The 10,143-nt window shown below is 35.6% G+C and overlaps 1 protein-coding gene across 1 annotated transcript; it reads left to right on the top strand.

Moving 5' to 3' along the window:
- The first annotated feature begins 7,199 nt into the window (after positions 1-7,199).
- On the top strand, positions 7,200-8,846 carry LOC149230662 (flavonol synthase/flavanone 3-hydroxylase-like). The gene is made up of 3 exons (XM_089376117.1): positions 7,200-7,795; positions 7,915-8,242; positions 8,344-8,846. The coding sequence occupies exons 1-3, from the start codon at positions 7,212-7,214 to the stop codon at positions 8,554-8,556; spliced, it is 1,125 nt and encodes a 374-aa protein (XP_089232243.1). The 5' UTR covers positions 7,200-7,211; the 3' UTR covers positions 8,557-8,846.
- Positions 8,847-10,143: the final 1,297 nt, after the last annotated feature.

Here is a 10,143-nt window from a genome sequence, read left to right as displayed (position 1 = left end):
GATCAAATTTCCTCACTTGCAAACTTTTATAGAGAGCAAAATACAATGTGTTATTTTTCATTGTTTAAATTGTATTCTTGAATGCTATATAGAGTTTATATAGGACCAAATAAATGTTTTAACCATAAAAGCTTAATTTTTTCATCATATATACCTAATTTTTTAACAATGATATATAATATATACATAATTAACATTAAAATATTTTACATAACATGTACATCTAAACATTTTATCACCCCAAATTAAAATGGATTTTTATTACTAATATATTTTTAAGTATATGTCAATATTAATTTATATTAAAATATTTTATTAATAATCCACATTGAATATTTTTTTATATACAACATTAAAATATTTTATTTAAACTATTTTTTAAGTTGATTTCTACATAAAAGGGAACCTTTTAACTCATGGATAGATGAACGAACAAACTTACACATCCCCTCATACTTGGTTGTAGAATGAGCCTCTGGGCTTAATAAAAGCTAAAAGAATTGTAATTATTGTCTGGTTGAGCTCTTTATAGATATTCTTGAAAGAGAAGCATTAAAAACACAACAATATTTTGAATTTCATGAAGGAGGAGTAAGACATACATTATCCACCACAACATTTTGCATTCCTGATTTATCCTCAATTTAGAATCACCTATAAATTGTAATTTGGATGTCCCCACTTACTAGCAAAATGAAGATGGAACTCAACCTTTGTATCTAAACCTCTTTCCGTAACATTTGAAATATAAAAATAATAATTAATCATCAAAAATACACTTACACTACATTTGAGTGAAACATCTTCACTAGCCCACAAAATATCAAGTTTAACTAAAACATAATTGAAATTCATGTATCGTATTTTTTCCCTTACATAATTTCACTATAAAACTAGGTAATACCTCTCGTGAGAAAATTTTATCTAAAAAAATATATGAATGATGAACCCACCAAATGTTAAAAATCTAAATACCATAAAATATCCCTATATCTTTTGTTGACACCTAATCATAGGGATTAGGTGAACAGTTGTAATCAGTGTAAATAAATAATAGAAGAAATGGAGAGTCATTGGGAGATGAACTAAATAGTCACTCCCTCTTGTATATAATAATGAACAACCTGAATGAATAAATCAATTACATTTGAGGAGTTACCTCCTGGTCTGACATGGTATCAGAGCTCAGGACTCTAGGTTTAGGCATTATGCATGCACCTTTGTAACTCCTCTTTGTTCCGGCTCTTCTACTTGTTAGATCTGCCATTCTGGCTAGCCTGGCAGCTCTGACGCTTACGCTTCCACTGGTCTGACAGTTTCATCAACAAAAATTCCTTCCTATGACATGTTATTCATTGACTTGAACGTTTTTGTAGTGTTGCCTTCTCTACCACACTGCCAATCTGTTCTGGTCCCTGTTACTCTAATGTAACAATCGTTGAAACACCTCTGGGCCGCATTTGGCCTTTTCACCGGAGGTTTTCCTTTGCTACTTCAATTTTCTTGTGTGTTATATGATTTAAACGCCATTTAAGGGTTGTATAAACTAACCACGATACATGGTGATTGTCTTCAATTAGAGATTGGATTTGTTCATGCAAGTCAGGGGATCGTAACATGTCTCCATAGTTGTCCTGCAAATCCGTAACTGAAACATTCGTCGGGAATTAAAGCTACCAGGCTCCAAAATTCTGGGAACTCTATTCAGATTAGCCCAGTTTCCTTTCTCTCTCATTGAAATCGCACCTCATGGTATATGGTGGTCAATAGTGTGGTATTAACGCTATCAACTTAATGGACCAGCGATAATGGAGTATGGTAAGAGTGTTGTATAGTGGGGAGTCCGGCGTTGTATGGACAATAATATATAAGCGTTGTTTTCATATATAATGATGTCTCCCATTTTTTAATATATGAGAGTGCAACTTTTAAACACCAGAAGTGCATTTTTATATATTGGCAGCAGGATAATTTTTTTTAAAAATGCATTCATTGATATCTATTGTGCGAGTGGTTCTCACCGGGAAGGAAAACTATCCAGAATGGTCGAGGAAAATAAAACACACTCTCATTTTTAATGAGCTGTGGAAAGGAGTGTGTGTTGGAAACAGAGACAAAGAGTCAGAACAACCTACCTTAGACAAGGAATTTACGATTTGGGAAAATAAGAACAGCAAGGCTTATGCATTGATTGCAGCATTAGTAAATGAAGAGATGAGTCGCCATATTTCACTATTTTCAAATGCTTTCAAAGCCTTACAAAAACTTAAGGAACTCTATGACTCACACTCTACACTTGAAGTTGTTCAACTCATGATTAAATCGTTCACCCTTGAATTACAAAATGATGATCCTCTTTCTCTTGCATCAGAAGTAAAATCTATTATGCATGATATCAAAGTCACTAATGTTGAACTGGATATTCCTCTGATAGATTTTCTCAAGGCACTTTATCCCACTTACTCAAATTATCTTGAGTCATTGCAAGCAAATGGAAACCTCAAAGATATTACCTTTGCAAAAATTTGCTGAAAGAGAGAAAGATTTTGGGAAGAAGACAACTCCTCAATCTTCTGAAGAGGTTGTGTGCCTTGCACATAGAGAAAAGAATATTGCTCAAGATTCTTCCAGAAGAAGAGGTGGTTGAAGAGGAAGAGGAAGTAATTTCAGAGGCAGGGGGGGCAGACACTCTCAAGGAGAAAAGTCAGATTTGCACTGCAAACGCTGCAAAAGAGATGGATCACATGATGCATCCACATGCAAGTTTCCTTGGGACAGAATTGAGCAAGAAAGAAACCAACCCAAAGGTAAAACTAATGACAAAGAGAAAGGCAAAGCACCTGAATCCGCTCACTATGTTGTGGCACACTATAATATTGGAGTAAATGAAGACTTATTTAATGCTTCACTTGCTTCTTGGAAAAATGATTGGTTGCTTGATTCAGGAGAAACTTGCCACATGAATTTTAGAAGAGATTATTTTGAAGAATTTACTGACAATGTTGATGGAGCAATATACTTTGCAGACAAATCAAAATTCAAGCCATCAGGGCTTGGCACAATCAAGCTTAAATTGCCTGGTCTTCCAGACTTTCTTCTGCATCATGTTCTATATCTCCCATAGCTGAGGAGAAACTTGTTGTCCTTGGTCCACATCCACCAGCAAGGACACTCCATTCATATGTTTGATGGCAAGCTTGAGGTGAGAAAAGCATCAGACCACTCACTTGTCATGACAAGGATATAAGAAGAAAGGCTTCTCAAGCTACAGGGTACCTCTGCTCGTGCACAAAATTTCTCATACAATTCTCATTATGAAGAAGGTACATTTCCATCAAGTTTATTATGGCATGCTAGATTTGGACACTTGAACTATGACAGCCTCCGCTTGTTGAAGAAAAATGGTGTTACTAGTTTGCCTACAATTCCTAGGAAACTTAAGCAATGTGATGCTTGCATTCTAGGAAAGCATAGCAAACAATCTTTTCATGATTCACATTCCAGAGCACATAGAAAACTTGAACTCATTCATTCAGATTTATGTGGTCCAATGCCTATTCCTTCTACAAATGGAAATAAATATATGATGAAATTTATTGATGACTACACCAGAATGTGTTGGGTTTATTTATTGAAGAACAAATCTGATGCTTTTCAAACATTCAAGAACTTTCATACATGGATTGAAAATGATGCACAATCTCATATTGGCTCTATTCACACTGATAATGGAAAAGAATACACTTCAAATGAATTTGAAAACTATCTTCGCCAACATGGGATCAAACATCAAACAATTGTGCCTTATAATCCCCAACAGAACGGAGTAGCTGAAAGAATGAATAGGACAATATTAAATATGGTGCGCTCCATGATGTTTTTCAAAAATGTAAAATTGATGTTTTGGGCTGATGCAGTTCTATGTGCTATATATGTAAAGAATAGATGTCCGTCTAATGCTATTAGAAACAAGACTCCTTATGAAATGTGGTATGGATACATTCCTTCAGTAAAGCATCTCAGGGTCTTTGGTTCCACATGTTATGCCTTGATACCAAAGGTACATAGAAACAAATTTGGTGCAAGAATTTGTAAGTGTATCTTCCTGGGGTGTTCAAACACCTCCAAAGCATACCGTCTCTATGATGAAGTCAATAAAAAGTTTTTTGTATCTAGAGATGTAATATTTCTTGAATCATCCAAAACTGACAATGTTGTTGAGTGGCAACTTGATCACTTGGATAGATTTCCAAATGGAAAATCATTTCAAGAATTTGATAATCAAATTCCACATCTTGAAGGGGGGGTTCCTATACTAGATCAACCTGTGCAATATTCTTCTAAATGACTCTCTCCCCCGCATGAAACTCCAACAACGGATGATACTTTGAGTGATGTGATTGACATAATTGGGAGACTCAATCTGATTCAGTCCCAACTCAATCAATGGAGCAACCTGGATCATTTGAGAAAGGTCCACCGAAGTGGCTGACAAAGACCCTTGAAAGTGTTCATCCTGATGAGGTTGGGAAAACAGGGACCAGAAATTCAAATCGGCAAAATGGAGGTGATGTAGATGACTCTGATTTACCTGTTGATATGGATGTTTCTTATGACTGTGAATTAAATTTGTCTACAGATTTTGAACCAACTTCCTTCAAAGAAGCTGCTTCTCATGATGAATGGAAAGAAGCAATGCAAAAGGAGTATGATGCCTTAATAAAGAATGGCACTTGGAAGCTGGTTGATCCTCCATTGGGAACCAAACCAATTGGCTGCAAGTGGGTCTACAAGAACAAGTATAAAGCTGATGGCTCACTTGAGAAGCATAAAGCCAGGGTTGTGGCAAAAGGTTTTGCATAGAAGGAAGGGGTCAGTTATGAGGAGACCTTTTCCCCCAAAGCAAAATGAGCTACTATCCGGACACTCTTTGCACTAGCAGCTCAGAATGGTTGGAAAGTCCATCAAATGGATGTAAAAACTGCTTTCTTGAATGGAGATCTAAAAGAGAATGTTTTTTATGTCCCAGCCTGAAATATTTGTTGTAAAAGGACATGAACATAAAGTATGCGAACTTGTGAAATCCTTGTATGGCCTCAAACAAGCACCGCAAGCCTGGTATGAAAAATTAACTCAGCATCTTTTGAAACTCAATTTCAAACATTATGATCTTGATGATGCAACTTTGTTTGTCAAGAAGGTTGGCAAAACAATTGTATATCTTGTGGTATATGTAGATGATCTTTTGATGACAGGGAACAATGAGAGCTACATTGCATCCATAAAGAAGGAATTGAGGAAAGATTTTGAAATAATTGATTTGGGCTATGTTCATTACTATCTTGGTATTGAAGTAACTTAACATCCAAAGTCCATATTCCTTTCTCAAAAGAAGTACATTGAAGAACTGTTGAACAGATTTGGCATGACTGAATGCAGTCCTCTGACTACTCCAATGGAACAAAACTTAAAGCTCACATCCATTGAGGGAAAAGAATTTGAGGATGCAACAAAGTATAGACAACTTGTAGGAAGTCTCAATTACCTAACTAATACTAGACCAGACATTTCATTTGCTGTTGGAATCCTCTCCAGGTTTATGCAAAAGTCTTGTGAGGGACATTGGTCTGCTGCAAAAAGAGTTCTAAAGTACTTGAAGGGAACTCAAGACTTTGGAATCAAGTATGCACAAGTGGGAGACTTTAGCTTGATTGGATACTCTGATTCAAACTTCGATGGAGACAAAGAAACTGGGGTATCTACTTCAGGTTATGCTATGAATCTTGGATCAGGAGCTATCTTCTAGAGATCACGCAAACAATCAGTTCTAGCAGATTCCACAACAGAGGCAGAATATGTGGTAGCAGCTAAGGAAACAAAAGAAATTGTGTGGCTTAGGAAAATTCTTGAAGATTTGTAGGTAAAACAAGTACAATCGACTCCACTCATGATTGACAATACCTCGGCAATAAAGCTGGCCAAGAACCCAAAGTTCCATGATCAAACGAAGCACATCAATACAAAATACCATCTGATTCGACATCATATTGAGGCCAAAACAATCCATCTCTGCCATTGTTCCACTAATGAACATATTGCAAACATCTTCACCAAAGCGCTTAGAAGAGAAAAGCTTGAAAGATTCAGAACGATGCTTGGACTCACCAACATCCCTTCAGATTAAGGGGGGAATGTTTACACCTAATCATAGGAATTGGGTGAATAGTTGTAATTAGTTTAAATAAATAATAGAAGAAATGGAGAGTCATTGGGAGATGAACTCAACAATCACTCCCTCTTGTATATAATAATGAACAACCTGAATGAATAAATCAATCACATTTGAGGAGTTACTTCCTGATCTGACATCTTTTTATGGAAAAATCTTATCTACATAAAGCAAAAATCCTAAAAAAAAAAACATGAACCACAAATGACCAAACCATTAATTTCAAAATCTATATTAATTATAAACTATAAATTTTATATATATATTTACCCATAACATAATTATGTTATTAAATTATTGATTATTTCTTTATAAATATTAATTAAATGATTGATTATTTCTTTGTAAATATTAATTTGATAAGTTGTGTAATTTGTTAAAGATTTTCTCACTAGCACCTTACTCAGAGTGTTTGTATTGAAAAACTCATTGTACCAACATTACTCATGATCCACTTGTTGATGGAAAGTGCATGTCAGGTGAGTAATAAAAACGTTCAGTTTGATTTGTACAGCAAGGCCAGCAGTATTAATGCACACGTTTTGGAGATGGGATTTCTACAACATTACTCATGATCCACTTGTTGATGGAAACGTTCAGTTTGATTTGGAGATGGGATTTCTACAATGGGATGATGCACATTAAATGGTAGAGATAGAAATGTTGTGGTTTACTTTGAAAAATGTGGTTCATATTTATACAATCAAATTCATTTAATGCAGAAATCACTTTCCTTAAAATTTGAAAACAACTATTGATTCCATTCACATTCAGCTACCTTTTTCCCTCCGTTTTCCTGGCCTACCAAGATCCAAACTATCAATCATCATCTGGTCAACCATTGCTATCACCGGCTCATCAAACCTTCTGGCTCCACCGGCTCATCAAACCTTCCGGTCGGGGAGCTCCATTCCTCACCATTCTTATCCTTGTATATGAATGGTCGGGGAGCTCCCATTCCTCAGCATTCTTATCCTTATATATGAATGATCGCATAGCAGGCCATTTCAATTACAATTCTACACATACAGTGAGAAGGAGCCTCGGAAGGCATAGAGCAAAAGCCGAGATGGCGGTTCGAGTGCAAGCCATTGCAGAGGGAGGATTACAGAGTATCCCTCCTCAATTTGTCAGGCCTGAGCACGAGAGGCCAGTTGTCTTCACTACATTTTCCGTTAATACTAACGACTGTGGGCAGCCCGCCTGTGAAATCCCAGTTATAGATTTATCCAATCTACACCATTCCGGCCATCTCCGCGAGAAAACGCTGAAAGAAATTGCAAGTGCGTCGAGGGAATGGGGTATTTTTCAGATTGTCAATCACGGAATTTCGGAAGAGTTGATACAACGCCTGCAGAGCGTTGGGGAAGAGTTCTTCCGTCTTCCACAAGAGGAAAAGGAGGCATACGCCAACAACCCTGCAGCTGGTAATCTGGAAGGCTACGGCACCAAGCTAGCTGCTAACCTTGATGGCAAGCTCGAGTGGTTAGATTACTATTTCCACATGCTCTGGCCTCCTTCTCGCAGGGATTTCAACACGTGGCCCAAACACCCACCATCTTACATGTAATACTTTTATTTAATCTCATCATTCATCTATGGTATATGAAGAATCGTAACGTGCTTAGGACAGTCTGCATGTAAATTTAAATATTATGTAAAGATCTAATGCGTGGGATTTGCAGAGAAGTGAATGATGAATATGGTCGAAAGCTGCTGGAGGTGGTGAATAAACTATTGGCTGCGCTTTCAGTCAGCCTAGGAATGGAAGAATCCGCCATGAAAGAAGCAGTGGGCGGCGAAAATCTGGAAATGGAGATGAAAATCAATTACTATCCACCTTGCCCACAGCCGGAACTTGCTCTGGGAGTTGAGCCCCACACAGACATGTCGGCCCTCACTCTTCTTATACCAAACGAAGTGCCAGGACTTCAAGTGTTCAATGACGGTCACTGGGTTTCTGCCACTTACGTTCCAAACGCCATCATCGTCCATATCGGTGACCAGCTGGAGGTTACTAAGTTTCTTTCTATTGGTTTTTCTTTGTTTTTTCTCTCTTCCTCTCTGGACTCGTAATACCATAAATTTTGATTGATGAATTTGTGGATGTGAAGATATTGAGCAATGGGAGATACAAGAGCGTTTTGCATAGGAGCGTGGTGAGCAAGGAGAGGGTGAGAATGTCGTGGCCAGTATTCTGCACCCCACCTCTTGACACCGTCGTCGGCCCCATGAAGGAGTTGATCGATGAGAATAACCCTCCATTGTTCAAATCCAAAACTTACAGAGAGTTCAAGCATTGTAAGATCAACAAGCTGCCCCAGTAGAAAGCTACCACTCTTGTTACAGCAGCTTTGTTTGGTTGCTTAATAATTCCAGGCATGAGTTATATAATCTCATGATCATCATAGCTTAACATGTAACTTTCATGGTAATCGTTCGTTTAATAGTTTCAGCTTTGAATAACTCTAGCCATGGTTGCTTAATGACTCTTGTGATGAGTACAATCTCATAGTCATGATGGCTTTAGTGTGTAGCTTTCATGGGTAATCGCTAAGGTTTCATGAGCAATAGTTTCAGCTATGAATAGTGTATGGTGCAAAATATGTTTTATCAAATAGTTTTCGGTGATTTCTCAACCGATCTGGCCATAAATTGCATTTAGTTTAAAAAGGTAAGGGTTAGAGTGGTTTGACATTATTTGCGTTTCGTTTAAAATGCTTAAAAAGGTAATGGTTATAGTGGTTTGACATTATTTGCGTTTAGTTTAAAATGACAAAGGAAAATAGTTGATACAAATCATTTTTTATTATATTGGAATTTCAAAATAGACGCACTCATTAAATTTGATGGTTTTGGTACTTTCTTTTCCCACTTTCCCATAAGTATTCACAATTTTAACAAAAATTTGACGGTTTTGCAATTTCCACCAGCTTCCATGGTTCCTAAGATTGCTTTATCTGAATTTGAGGGGCATCCATAGTTCCTAAGATTGCTTTAAGAGCTTGCTTTCTGTTTTGAATTTCCTTACATGGTTTTGATAGCCTTTTTTCCAAATCATTTCTTATTATATTGGAATTTCAAAACAAACTCACTCATTAAATTTGATGGTTTTGGCACTTTTTTTTCCCACTTCCCCATTAGTATTCACAATTTCAACAAAAATTTGACAGTTTTGCAATTTTTTTATAGTATTTGATCAGCGTCCATGGTTCTTAAGATTGCTTTATCTGTATTTGACGGGCATCCATGGTTCCTAAGATTGCTTTAAGAGCTATTTTCAAAGCCCTAACATGGTTTTGAAAGCCTTCTTTCCATTTTTAGAGTCTTAACATTCTTGGGTAACTTTGGCTTAATGCTTTATTGTTGGGTAGATATTTAATATTTAATTTATGATATTTAATTAGTATAGAAGAATCAAATTTATTAATGTGTAAATTTTTTTAGAGTATAAAATACAATATGTTATTTTTCATTGTTTAAATTGTATTTTTGAATGTCAAATAGAGTATATATAGGGCCAAATAAATATTTTAACCATAAAAACTTAATTTTTTCATAATATATACATATTTGTTTTAAATGATATAATATATACTTGATTTATATTAAAATATTTTACATCACATGTACGTTGAGACATTTTATCACACAAATTAAAATGACTTTTTATTATTAATATATTTCTCAAGTATATGTCAATATTAATTCTTATTAAAGTATTTTATTAATAACCTACATTGAATATTTTTTTATACACAACATTAAAATGTTTTATTTTAACAATTTTTTTTTTATATATAAAGTTGATATCAACATAAATTAGTTAACATAAATCTTCAAATAGTTTATTTAAATCTCTAGTTGAAATATAGAAGGCATTATTTTTCTATTTAAAACATAATTTTTTAATT

The sequence above is a fragment of the Pinus tabuliformis genome, chromosome J (genome assembly GCF_031772625.1).
Source record: "Pinus tabuliformis cultivar Carrire ecotype Pingquan chromosome J, CPIR1, whole genome shotgun sequence".
Classification (NCBI taxonomy): Eukaryota; Viridiplantae; Streptophyta; class Pinopsida; order Pinales; family Pinaceae; genus Pinus; species Pinus tabuliformis.
This window is presented reverse-complemented; position numbering and strand designations above follow the sequence as displayed.

Bases quoted from the DNA above. Each gene is read 5' to 3' on its own strand.
- LOC149230662 (XM_089376117.1), top strand. From the start codon at position 7,212: ATGAATGATCGCATAGCAGGCCATTTCAATTACAATTCTACACATACA. The intron at 7,796-7,914 runs GTAATACTTTTA...TGGGATTTGCAG, and splicing joins AAACACCCACCATCTTACAT to AGAAGTGAATGATGAATATG. The intron at 8,243-8,343 runs GTTACTAAGTTT...GTGGATGTGAAG, and splicing joins ATATCGGTGACCAGCTGGAG to ATATTGAGCAATGGGAGATA.